Below are 17,918 nucleotides of genomic sequence, written 5' to 3'. Positions count from 1 at the left end.
AGATTTTTTTGATGGAACTTGTCCTAGATTCCTAGCTACTTAAGATTATTGGAGGTATAAATTAAATTGGGGTGAAATTACTTTGGATGTAAAAAGTTATACAGGGTATTTTTTTGAAGGGTGGTTATAAATCTTAAAATGTTTCGTTTTAGTGTTTACGGGTACTTGCAATAACACAAAAAATTTTACACACTTTTTTGGTCATATATTTTAAAGAGAATATTTGTGCGAGTTTGTGAAGCGCTCTTTACACTTAACCTATATGAATAGAACTTACTCAATAAAAAATTTAATTGGACCTAATTAATCCTGATTTCATCTTATCTTTACTCCCGATTGGACATGGTTAACCATGAATAGACCTGATTTACCTTGAAACTTATTAGTTATTATGGAGTATGTTTTTCAAAGTGAATAAAATTCACAAGCACTAAAGGCAAAAATAGCCTTTTTAACTCAATTTTTTTTATTTGAGCAATTTTTAACCCACTTCTAAAGTATTGTTTCCAAACATCATGTACATATTATCTCCATACACATCTAATAATTTACACCAATTCAATCACGCAGCTCTCATGTTCTATCCACTTTTTTTTCTTTCTTTTTTTTTTCCTTAAACCTACCTCTACCTTTTTATTCTATTTTTCTTACTCGCATTTTCATACTTACCTAAAAACAAATATGCTCGGTAAAAACTTTTCCCATATTGCTCTACTAAAATATCATATACAAATTAAACATTATATTTGTATAACATTTATAGATACATCTTAGGGTCTGTTAGCATTTACTGAACTGAGCTGAATTGAACTAAACTGAGTTGAATTGAACTGAACTGAACTGAACTGATTGGAGTTGAACTGAACTGATTGGAGCTGAATTGAATATTTTATCAGACAGGGAAATCAGGAGCTGAACTGAACTGAATTGAACTGATTGGAGCTGAACTGAAATTAAGTAAATGTGAAAAAACCCTTAATATTAATAGTCTAATATAGTAATATGTGTGATGACAAGTGTGAAAGTCATATGTGTTAGTTGCAACTAAAAGCCAAAGGAGGTATATATATGATATCTACAAAAGGTAAGACTTTCAACTAAAATTGAAATTTTACTAGGTTTTTTTTTTTAATTTTATTTTATTTAAAATAAATAAAGAGATGTTATCTAAGAGAACTTACACAAAAACTTATCTAAGAGAATTAGGCAAGTAATTCATCACTTTTTATAGAAAGAAGTATAAATTAACAAATTAATCAATTAGTTTAAAGCTCTCTAATTTAAAAGATGTTGGAAGTATTAATTATGAAGTCCTTTATTATCATATTATTGGCTAAGGGAAGGACAAGAGTAGATGTCTTGATATGTACTCAATTGATTCAGTAAGAGTGAGAATTTTCAAAGATGAACATATTTCATATTCTTGTGTTTATTTTTACGCAAAATGGAAATAACTTATATTATATTGGACGGGAGTTAATCCCCAAATAATAAATTCTTGTGTTTAGGTTATAAGGAAAAATTGCCTCTCCATACCATTACATCTTGTTTTTTTTTTTTTTTTTTTTTTTTTTTAAGCAAATAAGTCACTTAATTTAAATCTCACTACTATTGTTTTGTAAGCCTTTATTTTGAATCAACATACATACACATAAAATGACTATTGTACTGAACTTTAATTGCTATTAAGTACTTCAAGTTATATATATTGTACACCTTAATTGGCCGCTTTAGAATTCTAAATAATTAATGATGTTATTTTGATCAAATCATATACCCGTATTACTGTCACATCAAAATTACATAGGTACGTACATCTCAACTGTAACTCTAATAATGTATGATTGTAAGAGCCATTAAATAGATTCAACAATCTTTTATACTGTACTCAATTATACATGCAGCTCATTATTGCATACCCATTTCATTTTGAAATCTTATTATACCTTATTTGGCATTACAATATGAATAAATGATAACAGTAGAGTAACAGTTGGACTCGTAAAAATACCTATTTTACAGCAATTTTCTTAATCAATTTATTGTGTGTACTGAAGTTGATTGATTGGACGTTGGTGGTTCGAGGAGAGAGAAAATGTGTTTAAAAAAAACCTTAAAATAACCGAGGGATTTTGGACACGTGTCGACATTTAAAGGGTTCAAGTCACTGGAAAAAGCCACTGCAAATTTTGCGGGTCGGGTAATCATGTGACCTAACCTTAAACAACTAACATGAAAATCAATCTCGTACATCATATTTTTACTTTAATATAATATTATCAAATTATTATTTATAATTTTTTTGACGAATATACCCCTATTTTCAGTGAAAGATGCATAAAATCTATATGGTTTTATGATGTAGGAAAGCATAAGCAAAAGGGGCTTTAAAGTTATTAGATTATCACGTCACTATATATATATGTACCATAACAATTAACCATAGGGCAATTTGTTGAACTTACACTTTCAATCAACATACGTAGTATAACAATTTGACTATATATATGTACCCACGTTTATGGATTGTCTTAGATAGACATGAAGTACTATGTATCGACTATCTATTGTGACGTTGTGAGTCGTCCCACATCAAAGAAGATAGGAGAATTACGGTTGATGAATACGGAGTAATTTTTGTAGGCCAAAAATCCTATTTTCTCTGTTCTTTTTTACTTGACTTGTTTCTTTTATCACGTTTGTAATTGCAAAACTTTAACGATCAATAACTTTAATTCTTCATAAGTAAAAATATAAAAGTTATATATTATGATAATACTTATTATAAGACAAATTTAAAATGATCATGAATGTGTTTTCATTACATATTATTCATGAAAGACGGTCAAAGGAGGAGTACGGCGGTGAATAATATAAAAGTCAAAGTGAGTCAAGTAAAAAAGAACGGAGGAAGTATATGAGTTTGTTGGTTGACCATATCTCCTCCATCCTTACTAAGATTTGGCAATTTCTATCGTGTGTAGTCAATTAACACTACGTCATACTCAACCTATCGATCTATATTCTATACCTTCCCTGACCTTCTCTTTGATTTAATTTAAAGATGAACTACGAAAATCAAAATTTGAGCTCATCTTAAGGTCTACTCATCAACTATTATGTACACCATTAACGAATAACTCATTCGTTCGTAATTCTCTTCTTTCTTCACAACTCGAGTTCTAATTTTGAATTATTGCTAAGATACGAGTATACTCCGTTTTTATATGCACGTCTTCCAATAATTTCGATACTATCAATCATCAAAATGGTGAAAAATGCTACATCATCCATCTAATGGATCGAGATAAATAACGTTTTTTCCAAGTATGAGTATGACAGGAAAATTTTCATAGATTTGCTCTTTAGTACTAGCTACCTTGTTCTTAGTGTGAAGATATATATACTTGAAACATTTGTCACCAAACTTTGGCACTTAAATTCGATAGTGAAGTACTCAAATGACATCATTTTGCAATTTTACATGTATTACTACGTACTTGTTAGCTCACTATTTCTTTATATGCTCCAAGATTTCAATTAGGACATAATCTTATTGCATGCTACTATTCTATGCTACTCCGTATATGTAGCACATAAATTGATAGGACAAATTTTGCCATTTTTTTGGGAAAAACAAGGGTACTTTTTATGTTGTAATAAGTTTCATAATACTCACTCCGTTTTTAAATACTTGCTTCACTTTCCCTTTTCGGCCGTTTTTAAATACTTGCTCCATTTCCTTATTTAAAAAGTTTTTACAATATTTAACTAATTTCTTTCACCTAGTGGACCCACCACATATTTTCTCTCCCCCAATCCTCTCCACTACTTTTGCCTTTTACATTTTTTTTTTTCTTCCACTTGCCCCACTATCTCCATATATTATTATTTTCTTCAATTTCTCCTAAAACTCCGCGCATGGAGAAATGAAGCAAGTATTTAAAAACGGAGGGAGTACTTGTATATGATATTCTCTCGGTTTTTTTTTTTTACTTGCAACCGTTTGAGTTTTACACTATTTATATATCTCATTTTGGCTAGCTTTAATAATTTATAGGTTAGAAAAATATAGTCATGTGAGATTTTATTAGATTCATATTGATATACGTACACGTTCTCAAAATCAATAATTATTTTATTTTATTTTATTTTATTTATGATTTTTACACACTGGTAATTGAAGAAATTAATGATTAAAATAGTGCATTGACAAGTGGAAAAAGAAAAGTGTTGCAAGTATTAAAAAAAATAAAGAAGCATCTACAGCTAGTTATTGGGTGATTGAGGCAATTAATCAAAGGCATGTAATTTTCACAAGCAAGAGCTTTAATGGATCATTATTAGCACATAGGTACTTATGAAGCAGGTACATGATCACCTCTTTGTATGATACTATAGGACCGTATGTAGGATTTCTAGTATTCAATCCAATCCATCTCATTTTACTTGACTCAATCAATCACGACGTTTATTTTAAATTGGTTTCAACAAAGAGGGAGGTGTATCGATCATTCGATCGTACGTCTATACACATGTTATGGAGTTCATGTTAATCATGTGATGACACCAATGAGACTAGTGAGGGAAGTACCACAAATAAATAAAAAGGAGTAAGGAATAAGCTTGTAATTACCTATACGTTACATACCTTTAAACTTTATTCCGAGTAACAAAAAATAGTGTTGTAATTTAAAAATAATACTTGAGTATAGTGTTAATCAAGGTACTGTTGATTTTTTTTTTCTTGAGATTAGGGTAATTAATGGTCGGTCTACTTCATATCAAATATCATCCAAGCTCAATGACAGTTCACTACTACTTGGATAATTATTCATCAACAAGCAATGACAAGAAAGTAGGAACTAGGAACTTCATAAGAGTGTGAAAGAGAGCGACAAGGATTGACGACTCAATTAATCCTATCTTTTTGTCTTCTCTCTCTACTTCATCATCTTGACAATGACAGGCAATGAGGTGTGATTGAGGTCTACTAGCACACAAAGTGCATATATATATATGGTAGAGCAGGCAAGGGCCGGTCTGGGCCAGCACATCATAGCCCGGTACAACATGAGTGACGTGATAAGCCGATATTCACAGGTTATAGGTTGTGGGTCATGTATGAACAACATTTTTTACACATATATAATATTGATCGATGAGCAAAATATAAAATTTATATTTAGTAATTAATAAGATCGATCGAGTGTCCGTTGGCATAACATGATGCATATATAGGTCGAATTTAACTATTTCAATTTTTGTCTAGAAATCAGATTAATCAAATTAGCTTAAGATAAAGTATATAACTACAAATTTTGAATCCTCTTTTTGTTATATATACAAGTACTTGGAGAAAGTTAATACAACCAAGAAAGTCACCAACCAGGGCAGTGGTACCGTACTATGTAATCGGACCACATCAAAGTATTTATATCTTTCATTAAGTCTGAAATAAACTTCACTTAAAATGTATGTGACCACCAACAAATTAGCTTCACAAATGATCCATCATAAAATATAGGTCCCCTCATTTCATCACTAGTCTATTATTGCAAAGTACCCTTTCACACACTTGCATTCTTTTTTGGCCTAACATACTGAAAACAACTCTTCACATAATTATATTCTCTTCATCAGCATTAGGAATTTCCCTCGTAAAATTAATTTCTTAATACTTCATACTATTTCTTTATTGTTTTACCTTGAAAAATATAAGTATCTCTAATAGTATGGGTCAGTTTCGCACAAAAATGGCCCGATTCGTTAGGCAAGAGCCATTCATGAACATCATTTTTAAATTTAATATTTTACGACATAATTGATACGTAATGATATGTGCTTATCGAAGTCCATCCAACTATGCATGAGATTCGTTTATGAATAATCAACATAACTACTTTTTACTCGTTCTAGGCACAACCCCCTGTTACAACACCTGAGGGTTGCACGGTCCGATCCATGCCCATCTCTAGCAGGCCCGCTAATCGGCTTTTAATATATTTGCTTGTGTTAGTTATATGATAGCAAGCATGTACTGCATAACATTGAATCTCAGCCCTATTATTTGAAAGTAGTAAAGAAGAAATTTAGTAAGACTCCAAGTAAAGAAACAAGAGATACTTGATTGCATGTGGGCCCTTTATCACATGTTCTTGTTCAACAATTAATCAATAGAACTATCTCTAGGAGGCTTCAATCTTATTTACTCCAACTTCCTCTCTCCCTTTTGTTTTCTCTTTTGCAGTTTTGTGTACTTTAATTTATGTATGATTGAATTGCATGATGAAAAGTAAAGAACCGAAAATGTACGGAATAAAGATAATAATTGTGAAAATAAAAGCCCTAAAATTCTAACGACTAATGTTAATATAGTGTATATTGCTTAGATCGTGTTGATAAGAAAGAAAAAAAAAACCAATCAAATACTCATACAAAATTATATATTGTTGCATTGCATATTTGCATGCAATAGTAAATGATAGATTTATCCGACAAATTCACAACATGCGTTCCTCTTTGTCATGCTTACATGTAAAGGACCAACTTCACAAAAAACTTATAGTAAATGAATAGATGAAGCGGCCTAAAATTGATTTATATACTCTATCAGTAAATTAAAGATATTACTAAATTTGATCAAAATACTTTTAAGCATTTATAAGGTTGCTACATTTTCATGAATTATGTATATCTACAGTGAACCGTACGTAATCTTTTTATGCAATGTATTATGTGCAGCAACTTAAATAATGATATCATGAGACATTTCTTTTTTTTTTTATATGATGGTAAAGCTAGGTTATCTTGATGAGAAATTGGACTATTCTTCAATTCCCACGTACTCTCCAAAACTTTTAATCTAATAAGATCGACTAGATATTCCCTAAATTAGATTAGCCATGAGCCCATAACAACGTATGACTAAGGGCCTGTCCTGATACGATTATTTTCAGTTCAGTTCAGCTCAAACAATTAAGTTCAGTTCTGCTCAAACAAGTTCAGTTCTGCCTAATAAGTTCAGTTCAGCTCAGTTCAATCAATCAGATTAGGCCTTCATACTCGTCGTATTGATTTGAAAGTGAGGAATAGCTCAAGTACTTAAAGCTTCCCTTCTGATTTCAAGAGTTCTTCAGATCGATTCTCATCATCCGCCCTTCTGATTCTCTAAACACCAAAAAAAAGGTAGTTCTTCGTAGTTGTATCGATTTGGCTGCACTCGTCACACAAATCACTTAAACATCAAGGTTCCTTAATTAACTAATGAGGAAGCTATGACATCAAAGTGCATTTGGACTAAAATAGACCATGGACTTGTTGTAATTCAATAATTAGGCAATTTGCTAAACCTCAAAACTTATGCTTCTTGGCCTAATATGTTTTATGCCGAAAATTTTGACCAAATCAACAAATTGTTTCCTTTTTAAGATTTTATTTATTCAATTTGTATGCTTATAAAACCTACAATATCAAATATTATTGAGCAATCAACATCAAATATTTAGCTTCTTTTGATAAGTATATTGTACAAATTTTACCTACATAATTGAACAAATAATTCGGGCTTTTAAAGGCCAAACAAAACACATCAACATGCATGAACATGCATGAAGAATGACTTGATCTGATTTTATCAAAATTAAATAAACGTGGAGTTAATTGAGATGTCAGTGTCGTTCATGTGCCATTTTATGCTCTAATTTTTTGGGAATTGTTAGCAAGGCCTTTTTTTTCTTTTCTTTTTTTTTTATAATTTTTTTATTTTCATGAATCAGTTAAAAGATAATTTTGAATAAAGATATACTTCCTCCAAACTATTTTTATTGGACGAAACACTAATTACATAGTTTCGTCGATGTATAGCCCATAGTTTCAAACTTATTTTTTTAGTTATTAATAAGTCAAATTTTGTCTTTGAGGAAGTATTAATTTAATTAAATTACAAAAGAAAGATTAATAATTTGAAAATGTAATGAAGATTTAAACAAAATATTTCACAATCATATTTTCCATAAAAAGAAAGATATAATACTCCATATGTGAATAATGTCAAAATTAAAGGGTTTATTCAGTGTAATTTACTCTCTCCGTGTCTAAATTACATTCCTATTTTTAGCATTTATTCCTTTAATTTAATTTAATTTAATTTTAATAGATTTAATTTTACAATAGTCCCTTTAAGGTCATAATGAAGATTCCATTACTCTGGCGCTTTGGTTCTAAGGGATTAGCATGTCTAGATGGCTTGGATTAACTTGTGTTATTTTCCGGACTAATAGGGTTTTTCTCTTGACTAATAAAAACAAATTTTCTTTGAAGTATATAATTTTTACAAAAAGATTACAATACTCAACATAACTATCCCACTTACCTATTATTTTATTTAAATTAATTAAATTGTCTAAATTATATATCGGTTAAAGTATAATATTTATTAAAATATGAAGGGAGTAACACAAAACATTACTGTCTCATATTTTTGGAAACGTGTGTGAACGGACTCATACAGATGAGGATTACCTCTGCGCCACCTTTTAAATGCTTCAGTCCAAAGCCCAATTAGCAAATATTTTGGGCCCAAGCCAACTATGAAAGTGATGAATACACCCGAAGCAAATGTTGGGCCTCTTAATTATGAATTGATGTATTATCGTTTTATATTTGAATTGATACAAAATTTACATAAGGATCCTAGGTTCAACTTCCTATTATAGGTATGTTTGATGAGCCTCTTAATTATGAATTGATGTATGTATGATGCGAGTTCACCTTTGGGGGTCAATGTATGGTGGTGTTGGTGATGATGTCGGTGTCAAATAGGGCCGTAGGGGTATAGCGGATAGGATATGGACATGGCGGTGTTAGACTGTGCTAGACATATGAGATATCGGAAAATATATGTGTAATATATTTTCCGTAGATATCATTAAGAGAATAATATTTTTTTTTCGATATCTCATATGTCTAACATACTATTAGTGATGATGGAAGGTGGGTGTCAGATATGGACATGGTGGTGTTTTTTTTTTTTATCTACACACTTTAACTTATTCCGTTCTCTTAAGTTTTGGAATTTTTATACATAAAATTATATAAAATTGATACTCTAAAAGTATATATGGGGAAGATTTTTGACAAGATTCAATATTGTGTTTTATATTTGTAGTAGTGAGAATTTATGATTGTTCCATGATTTTTTAGTAGTGAGAGTTTATGATTGATTGATTGTCCCATACTACTTCCATGCTAATTGTAATAGTAAAAACATTAATTTTTTATTTTATTTTATTTTATTTTTGAAACAAGTGAAAACAATTTAGGAGCAGTCAAAAAAGAATACTATGTTTTGTAAGACTTAAAAGTTTAAACTCAAACTAGTGTGTAACCCGGTTTTTACTCAGGTGTCACACTGTTACTTTGGTTTTATTTATTTATTTATTTATTTTATCTATCTATCTTAAAAAACTTAAAAGACTTGTTAATCTTTTTACAAAAAGACTTGCGTGGACCTGGTCCACAATAATGTTATTGTGGACCCGAGGTTTATACACACTCAACTGACATTATATTGAACATAGTAACCTTTAATTTTTACATAGTAACCCTATTTTTAACATAGTAACCTTTTATTAAAACTAGTATAACGTTTAATATTATTGTGAATTTAAAGTATAACGTAATGACCCTAATTTTAACATAGTGACTTTTATTATTCATATTAACCGGTATATAAAATATTTTATTAAAAATATTAACCTTTTATAGCCTATATATTACCAAAATGACTTTTATGTCAACATAGAGACCTTTTTTCTATTATAGTGACTCTTTTTTTAACTAATAAAACAACCATAATTTTCTGATGTTAGTGGTCCACAATGAATTAGTGTGAACCAGTTCCATTTAAGAATTTGTAATCTTTTTATTTGTCAATAAATCATAAAAAATACCATGACAACAATAAATTACTTTGATATATTCTAATATATACAATTTATTTAAAGATAAGATGGTAATAACTAACAAATATTGTCTTAATGTACTGTACTCCGTATTAAACTACTTTGCAATTAATAGTTAGATTTTTTTTTTATAAAAAAAAAAACTTAAAACGAAAAAAAAAAGTTTAGGTGGAAAAAAAATGAATGAAAAGCTAACACGTGTACAATTTGAAAAAAAGGAATGATGTTAGCGGTTGTTATTTTAGTACTCCCTCCGTTTTTAAATACTTGCTACATTTCTCCATGCGCGGAGTTTTAGGAGAAATTGGAGAAAGTTATAAAATATGGAGGTAGTGGGGTAGTTGAGAAAATAAAAAAAAATTATAAAAAGCAAAATTAGTGGAAGAATAGGAGGAGAGAGAGTATTATGCTGGGTCTACTAAGGTCATGTTCTTTTCACCTTAAAAAAATAATATTAAATAAAAATAATTTCAGTTAAGTAAAAATAATTTAAGTTCAGTAAAATTAATTTCAGTTAAGTAAAAATAATTTAAGTTCAGTAAAAAAAGTTCAGTTCAGTAAATTTCAGTTTTCTTAAAGAAGAATTATAATAGAAAATCTATAAAAATAATTTAAGTTCAGTAAAAATAATTTAAGTTCAGTAAAATTAAGTTCAGTTCAGTAAAAATAAGTTCAGTTCAGTAAAAATAATTTCAGTTCAGCAAAATTAAGGTGAATCAAACAGGGCCTAAGTGTGAGAAATGAATTAAATATTGTAAAAGTTTTTTATAAAAGAAAATGAAACAAGTATTTAAAAACGGCCGAAAAAGAAAAGTGGAGTAAGTATTTAAAAATGGAGGGAGTAATATTTATAGAAGTAAAGATGAGACATGTAGTTCCCTTCATCTCATGGCGCCAATAGCTAATATGTTAATCTTGTTTAAAAACAAATTTGAAGCGACAATTGTGACCTATAAAGTATTTATAATTATTCCAAACCGAAAAATAAATAAAATAAATGGTATCAATATAAAGCACCCAAAAAAGAAAGTTGACTGGTTTTTGAAGAAGCCAATTTCTTTGAGTAAACACGAACATGTCCTCGTCCTTGTAACCTCCTTTTGTTTTTAAAATCCTCCTCGAACCTCGATCACTCTAAAGATTGCTATTTGTACCATACACTCAGTTTAATATTAGTTGTAGAATGTAGATATTTAACGACCATGTGACTTTTTTCCATTGTTTTGTTTATCTATATTTTGTCTACATCAATAATACCACCTCTCATTCTTATTACTCGTAACAAAGTAATATTTTATGTCTAACAAATAATACTCATTTGTTGCAAGTAATAGGAACCGGAGGTAGTATAAATATACGGACTACGAAGTATTTGTGAGTACTATTTTTATATGGAGATTTTAACTTCTGAAAAATTATTGGATTAATCTTAATATGAGTAATGTTATTTTAACATTATGTTTTTATTTTATTTTAATAACTTTTATGAGTAGAAAATAAAATTTTGATCATTGTCAAACTTGCAACATTTGTGTGAAAATAAAATTTTAATTATAGTCAAACTTGTAACATTTGATTGTGTGAAAGTTATAATAAGTAAGAAAATGCTTCACTTTAATTTGTACTTAACTAACAAATAACTCGGATGATGCTGCCAGAAGTCTTGCATGCACGTTAATCAATAAACACAAAACATAATTAAGAATACCATTTTTTTAAAAAAAAAAAAAAACACAGTGAAGTTCAAGATATTTAATTATGCAGATATCATTAGTTATAAAATATCTACGGAATACTCCATATTTGTTTACTATAGTATATAAACAATAATATGTCACCAGCTTACCACTCACCACATCTTATATGAAAGACATTATTTTGAGAGACTCGAAACCTTTTACAATTTGGGGTATTATGTTTAGCAAAAGTACGAGTCCACTAATAAAGTAATTGTACAAAATTTTACCCAGAATGGTATATTCACATGTCTATTAATTGGCCATCACTACTTCCAAATTACAATTTTACTGATAATATTATTCACTCTATTACTTTTTGTGTACGTACAAGTTTTATTGTTTTTTACTATTCATATTAGCAATAGTTTGATAAAGGATTTAAATATTTTAAGGTATGTTGATTAGCAAGAATTAGTTCAATTAATTACATAGTATTAAAAAAAAAAAAATTATCATCCTGAAGAAAATATTATGATCAATAAAATTAAATTTCGTTTCAATTAGTAGAAAATCAATATTGATAAGTAAAAACCAATTCAATTCCAGGTTTTAAGTTCATGACTTTAAGTCTTTAATATCGAATAAATGTTGAACTAGTTGTTATTACTCTTATGCTAGTTGTCAATTATCAAAGTAATTAAAAAAAATCACTGAAAGCTACTCCTCTCATTTCAGAATGATGTTTATGTTTATGTAAACCATGTAAATTTTGCAAATATCTTTAATCCCACACTAGCAAAAAATATATAGATATTAATGACGTACTTACCAAGATGAGTCAAATTAGACTTCGTAGTATTTGTTCTCATAGATTGAGAGAATTTAGAAGATTCTCTCTTATTTTTAAATTAAAAGTCAAACGATTTCAAGTAGGAATATTATTGTAGAAGGAAGAGGGTAATAATTTAAACTGAACTTCAAATACTAGCATTTGCAAAACTTTAACATAGACTAAATCTAGTGATCGATACTATTATACCAAACTCCGTATTTCATACTCCGTACAATCTTAGGGATCTAAAGACACCTGCCTGGCTAACTATCCTCTCAAATTAACCACCATTCTGGCATTCTTAACCTTTTAACATTGAAATAAACTGTACATCTGAATACATTCTTCAGCAATTACTAACAGTAAAATAGTGAGTATTGTTTTTTTATTTTTTTTTATTTTTTTTTTTTTACAATCAAGAAAACATTGAGTATTGTATTGAAAACTCTAATTTTCATATAATACAAGCTGAAACAGTTCTTTTTTTTTTTTAAAAAAAAAAAAAAGAAAAAAAATTAATGAGAAAACAAACCTGTAGTTTAGATTTTAGACATGTAGCACCTTGTATTTCTCGTCTATGTAACATATTCCTAGAGAAGTTGCATAAATAATACAAGTACATAATCCCAGTAAAAATAATATCTTTAGAAAGAGTGATTTTTGAGAAATTACCCTTGAGAACTGTAAACAGAAACGGCCAAATTAAAGAGCTACAGTATGCAGACAACTGAGGTTCAACAAAGTAAGGGAAGTTTGGAATTATTGTAGGTTAAAAATGCAAAGTGAGACATCTCTTTTGGGACTGTAGTATCCCAGAACACACAAATTGTCAAGCATTTAAGAGGCAACCAAATTCAAGGAAAAGCCAACAAATTTAAGACTTGGAAATAAAGATAAAGTTAACGTACAACAAAGTATTTTTTTTATTAAGGATTAATTAGGATTAGGAAAGAGATTAGACAAGCGAACAAATGGCAACAGCAACTAATTACTCCCAAGAGAAGGAAAGTGTTTGATGACCTCCACTAGTAGAAGATGCACCAGTATCATTCTGGAAAACATCCTGGCAGAGGCTGTTACTGCTCCGTAAGTCCGAGAACAGTCCAGAACCTGTAGGATGTCCTTCCATACCATGGCCTTGGGAGGAGCCTGAGTACTGAGAAGGAACGCTGTTGAAGTGCAGGCTTGAAAGCATTGGCCGAGTAGGGTTTATAGGGCTCGGATGATGGAAGGTACGACCCAAACCCATCTCGGGAGTCTCAGCATTTGATGACAGAAGAGAGAGAGCACGATCCGAGTCAATCACTTGGTTCAGGCTATTGCAGAAAAGTATTTTCTGGTTGTTAGTGTTGTGGTTGTTGTTGCTGCTGCTTCCGCCACCATTATTGGGATCGTGATGAACTGTTTGACCAGCTGAAGAAACTCCAGTAAGTGGGGATTCAGGAACTTGTAAGAATGGGAACTGTCTGCCTCTGTAGGCCGGAGAGTATGAACTAGGTGTCGCGCTGTTGTAGAGTGTTGGGCTGCTCTCAGATTTAACAGTAGACCAAGCAGTTGACATTACTGATGTAGCTGGAATTATTGGTTGGTTGCTGAATGCCAAAAATCTACTACCTAAGAAAAAAAGCCGCCATTTTCAGTATCATCAAAAGGTTCACCAAATTAACCACTTTTTTTTTCCAAAATTCAAATGCTTTCCAGCTTACAAAGGTTTCAGTTCAACAATCAAGGGAAGTTGAGGGTCAGGTAAAGACAATTCTGCTTGTGCTTGCTTCTCTAGCTATAAATGGGAGCACAAAATCTATCTCATAACTAAAAGAAAATGCAATACATTCTCATAGATTTTAAGGATAATCATGTCATGCATATGTTTTGAAGGATAATCCAAACCTTGGCTAGCAGAAAAGAAATTTCCATGATTCACAGGTAGGGGTTCAGGCTGAGGCTTCCTTCTACGACGATTATGTCCTTCAAGACGTTTCCTACAACTCCGCTTCCCCTCATCGAATTCCCCTAGTGAGTGAAACCTACAAATACAAATCAAAGATGTTGAAGGAAATGGCCAGAGTAGTCACTATTAGGACTAATTTAGGTGTGTAAATAAAGTATGCACTATTGGGGTAAAAAATCACACCCAAAATACCTTAATTAACTTAAACTTTCTTTGCATCGTAATTGACCAGAATTTAAGACAAACTCTTCCATCTATAGTCATTCATGGTATCAGTCCACAGTTCAACTGTTCAAGTAAGTACTAACAATACAGTTAACACTACCTAATGCTGCTATTCCATAAGGAGTAGCACTATAAAAATCCAAACCATTTATATATTAATCTATATTAGTACAAATATTATTGGCCAACAAGGGTATACTAGTAGTATCAGTAGTCACTTACAACAACAAATCGAATCTGAAGCTACTGAGAAAAACTCGAACAAATTAAACAAATTTGATCCGGTATATAATTTGAAGTGATAGACTTTGGATATACTTAGGCATATAACCCATTATAGACCCAAAACCAAACCTGAAAACTCTTTTACCCGAATTGCCAGTTCTTACCTAAATGAGCTTGAAAGCAACATAAGCACATAATCAGAATTCAAAAAAGTACAATTTTCAAAGAAATTCCATAAGTTGATAAATTACCTGCTACATTGCTGACAAAAGCGTTGTTCATTACCCCCAATTGTAACTCTTGGGGTCTTGGAGTGCATCTCACAAACTTTATGGCGTCGGTGGTAGTCCCTGCATTTACTAAGGTCGGCCTTGCATCCGTCCACTAAGCACGAAACCACTTGGGTACTGGTACCTGGTGTTCGGGGCCTTTTTGATGATCCAGCTGTTGGTGAAAATGGGTCCATAATAGAATGTGAATGACCCTTGAAGTTGTTCACTAATCCTTTTCCAATGTCACCTAACCTACCAAGTTTCAAATCCACAAGCCTCTCTCCTATTGCCTTCTCTGTATCAAAGCTAGAGGACCCAAAAATGGCTGAAATAGTAGCAATTCCTCCCTTCTTCAACTCAGCCAAGTCACAGTAATTTTTTGTAAGTTTATAGCCCATATAATAGCCTTCTCCCTCCCAAATTTTGTCCACCCTACTTTTTCTTCCTGTAATTAAAATGTAACACCAATAAATTAATATGATATGAGGAAAAATAACCTTATACTTAGCAGAAATTCTTCAACATTGTTCTGTCTCAAAAAAGCCGATACAAGAATAGTTCACAGACATATATTGGTAGTCTTTACTAATCCAAGATTCTTAGACTAGATTTGGTGAATACCTAATCTTTGTAATGATTAGGATATATAGGCTCCACTGAGGTAGTACCAACATAAAAAACAACAAAGATAAGTAAAAGTCAGTCATTTTCAAAATTGATTAATTAATCTTAAGAAACCAATTAAGATTAAGACAAAGTGAGGGAGAGACAGAAAGAGGCCCAAAAAGCCCTCCTCCAGTCATAAGTGAAGTGCAAGTAATATTATAAACGTGGTCATTTAGTTGAACATAGAAGTAAATCTATAAATACATAAAATCAAGTTACTTAATTCTACCAGTACACATGATCTTTTCACCCAAGATATCAAACCACATGAAATTTGTAAGAACTACAACTAATTAACCAGAAAGCAATTTATGCTGGATACTGGACAGCTAAGAATGGGTATGGCTTCAATAGGCAATATTGGAGAGTGACTTCTATGATTGCTATTAACTTAATTCCAAATTCCAGTCATATTTCTGAATCCCCAAAAACCCAATTACAAAAAAAATACTGTACAAAAAGGTTTTTTTGGAGAGAAAATGGAATCAAAATAGGCAAATTTCAGGAGAGACATAAAAAAGAAGAATAACAGCAGGTATCAGAGTAGTAAGCATACTAATTTAAGGATATAAAAGAGAAGAAGATTGAAGAAAAAGCTGTTAAATTTACAAAAATAGATACCTGAGAAATAAAAAAAAACTTCTCAGAAACCAAGCAGATTGTATAACAAACTTCTAGACTACTGTCAACATTGGGGCAGAAATAATCCAAGAAAGTTGGAAGGATAGAGAAGGCCCAAACAATTGGAAATAAAAAGAGGAAAGCAGGGGATGTAATGTAAAACTAGTATAACAGCTAATAATGCCTATTTTATTTTATAATTTTTCAAAAACCAAAAAAGAAAAAAAAAAAAAAAACTCACAAAAAAGAGTTGCAGAACAAGGACACTGATCTGGGCTTCCCAACCATTCATTCTCTGACAGTGATTCCATTACAAACCAATAATATGACAACAGTGTGGATCAGGAAGAGAGAGACAGAGATAGAGAAGAAAGCAAAGCAAGAGCTGTGCTTAATAGTATAGCCTTTCTTTTTTAGCAGGACAAGAGAAAAGAAAAGCTAAGCCTATATTTAACGTAGAAGCAGAAAAATTATTGAGACTACTACACTTACTAATTAGAGAGAGAAAAGAGTTTAAAGTAAGCAAGTAAGAGAGAGAAAATAGTTGAAGTTAAGGAAGGCAAAAAAGAAAAGAGTTAGGCTTACTTTGTTCAGAGTATACAAGTAGAAAGTTGAAACAAAATTAAAAGGAAAATATGAGTAGAAAGTAGAGAGTGATGTGTAAAATAATGTTCACAAATATGGGAGTTAGGACTTCCTATTTAAGGGTTTGTAGCCTTGCAGTAAGTAGAAAAATGTAAGTTAGTAAAATAATGAATAAATGGGATTTTGAAAGGAAAAAAAATAATATTTTAAAAAATTATTAAAAAAATGAGTGGAGGGGAGAGGGACAGGGTGTTGTTGCTTTCAACTTTTTTGAGTGAAAAAAATTGAAAAGTACAAAGAAAGGGAAGGAAAGAAAAGGGGGGTATGGGTATTGAGTACTTTCTTGTGTTTAGTGTGTCTCACATTGGATGATGTCTCACTCTTTGGGTTTTTTTTTCTTCTTTCATCTTTCCCTACATCTTGTTTTAGTTTTATTTAGATGTCCAACTTATTAATAATAATAATAAATAATTATACTTCTACTATGGAAATTGGAAGGTTTGCAAGAATACAAAACCCCCTTTAGAGTTTAGAATCAGAGCTCATCTCCAATGGGGTATGCATTGTGACTAAACTATGTGTTCGTACAAGAGGAAATCAGTGACTTGGCTTCCTAAAATGTTTCTAATGGTTTGTCACAAAAATCTTTACTTCCCTTTCAATTCAAAATACAAGTACTTCTCTTTTGTCTTTAGCCTTTCCAATAAATTAAGCTTTTAACTCCATTTATTAGAGCTAGGTTGACAATGAACACTGATGATTATCACCAAAATAAATGGTCAACTAATACTTGTAATTTTCACAAACATCCAATATCTAATTATCTATCTAAAATTGATTTACGTAAAACATTATTGATGATAGACTAACTACATCATATTATCATGCACCCAAACA

At 30.7% G+C, this 17,918-nt stretch overlaps 1 protein-coding gene across 3 annotated transcripts; it reads right to left on the bottom strand.

The window, feature by feature from the left end:
* Positions 1–13,375: 13,375 nt before the first annotated feature.
* On the bottom strand, positions 13,376–17,491 carry LOC110690526 (squamosa promoter-binding-like protein 13A). Of its 3 annotated transcripts, none has more exons than XM_021867383.1 (4): positions 17,022–17,491; positions 15,129–15,594; positions 14,367–14,503; positions 13,376–14,090 (listed from the first exon to the last, which is right to left on the bottom strand). In XM_021867383.1, the coding sequence occupies exons 2-4, from the start codon at positions 15,545–15,547 to the stop codon at positions 13,465–13,467; spliced, it is 1,182 nt and encodes a 393-aa protein (XP_021723075.1). In that variant the 5' UTR covers positions 15,548–15,594; positions 17,022–17,491; the 3' UTR covers positions 13,376–13,464. The 3 variants fall into 3 exon arrangements, with proteins under 3 accessions (XP_021723075.1, XP_021723074.1, XP_021723076.1); XM_021867382.1 differs by lacking the exon at positions 17,022–17,491 and adding an exon at positions 16,678–17,009; XM_021867384.1 differs by lacking the exon at positions 17,022–17,491 and adding an exon at positions 16,437–16,661.
* Between the last annotated feature and the right edge of the window lie 427 nt (positions 17,492–17,918).

The sequence above is a fragment of the Chenopodium quinoa genome, unplaced genomic scaffold (genome assembly GCF_001683475.1).
Source record: "Chenopodium quinoa cultivar QQ74 unplaced genomic scaffold, ASM168347v1, whole genome shotgun sequence".
Classification (NCBI taxonomy): domain Eukaryota; kingdom Viridiplantae; phylum Streptophyta; class Magnoliopsida; order Caryophyllales; family Amaranthaceae; genus Chenopodium; species Chenopodium quinoa.
This window is presented reverse-complemented; position numbering and strand designations above follow the sequence as displayed.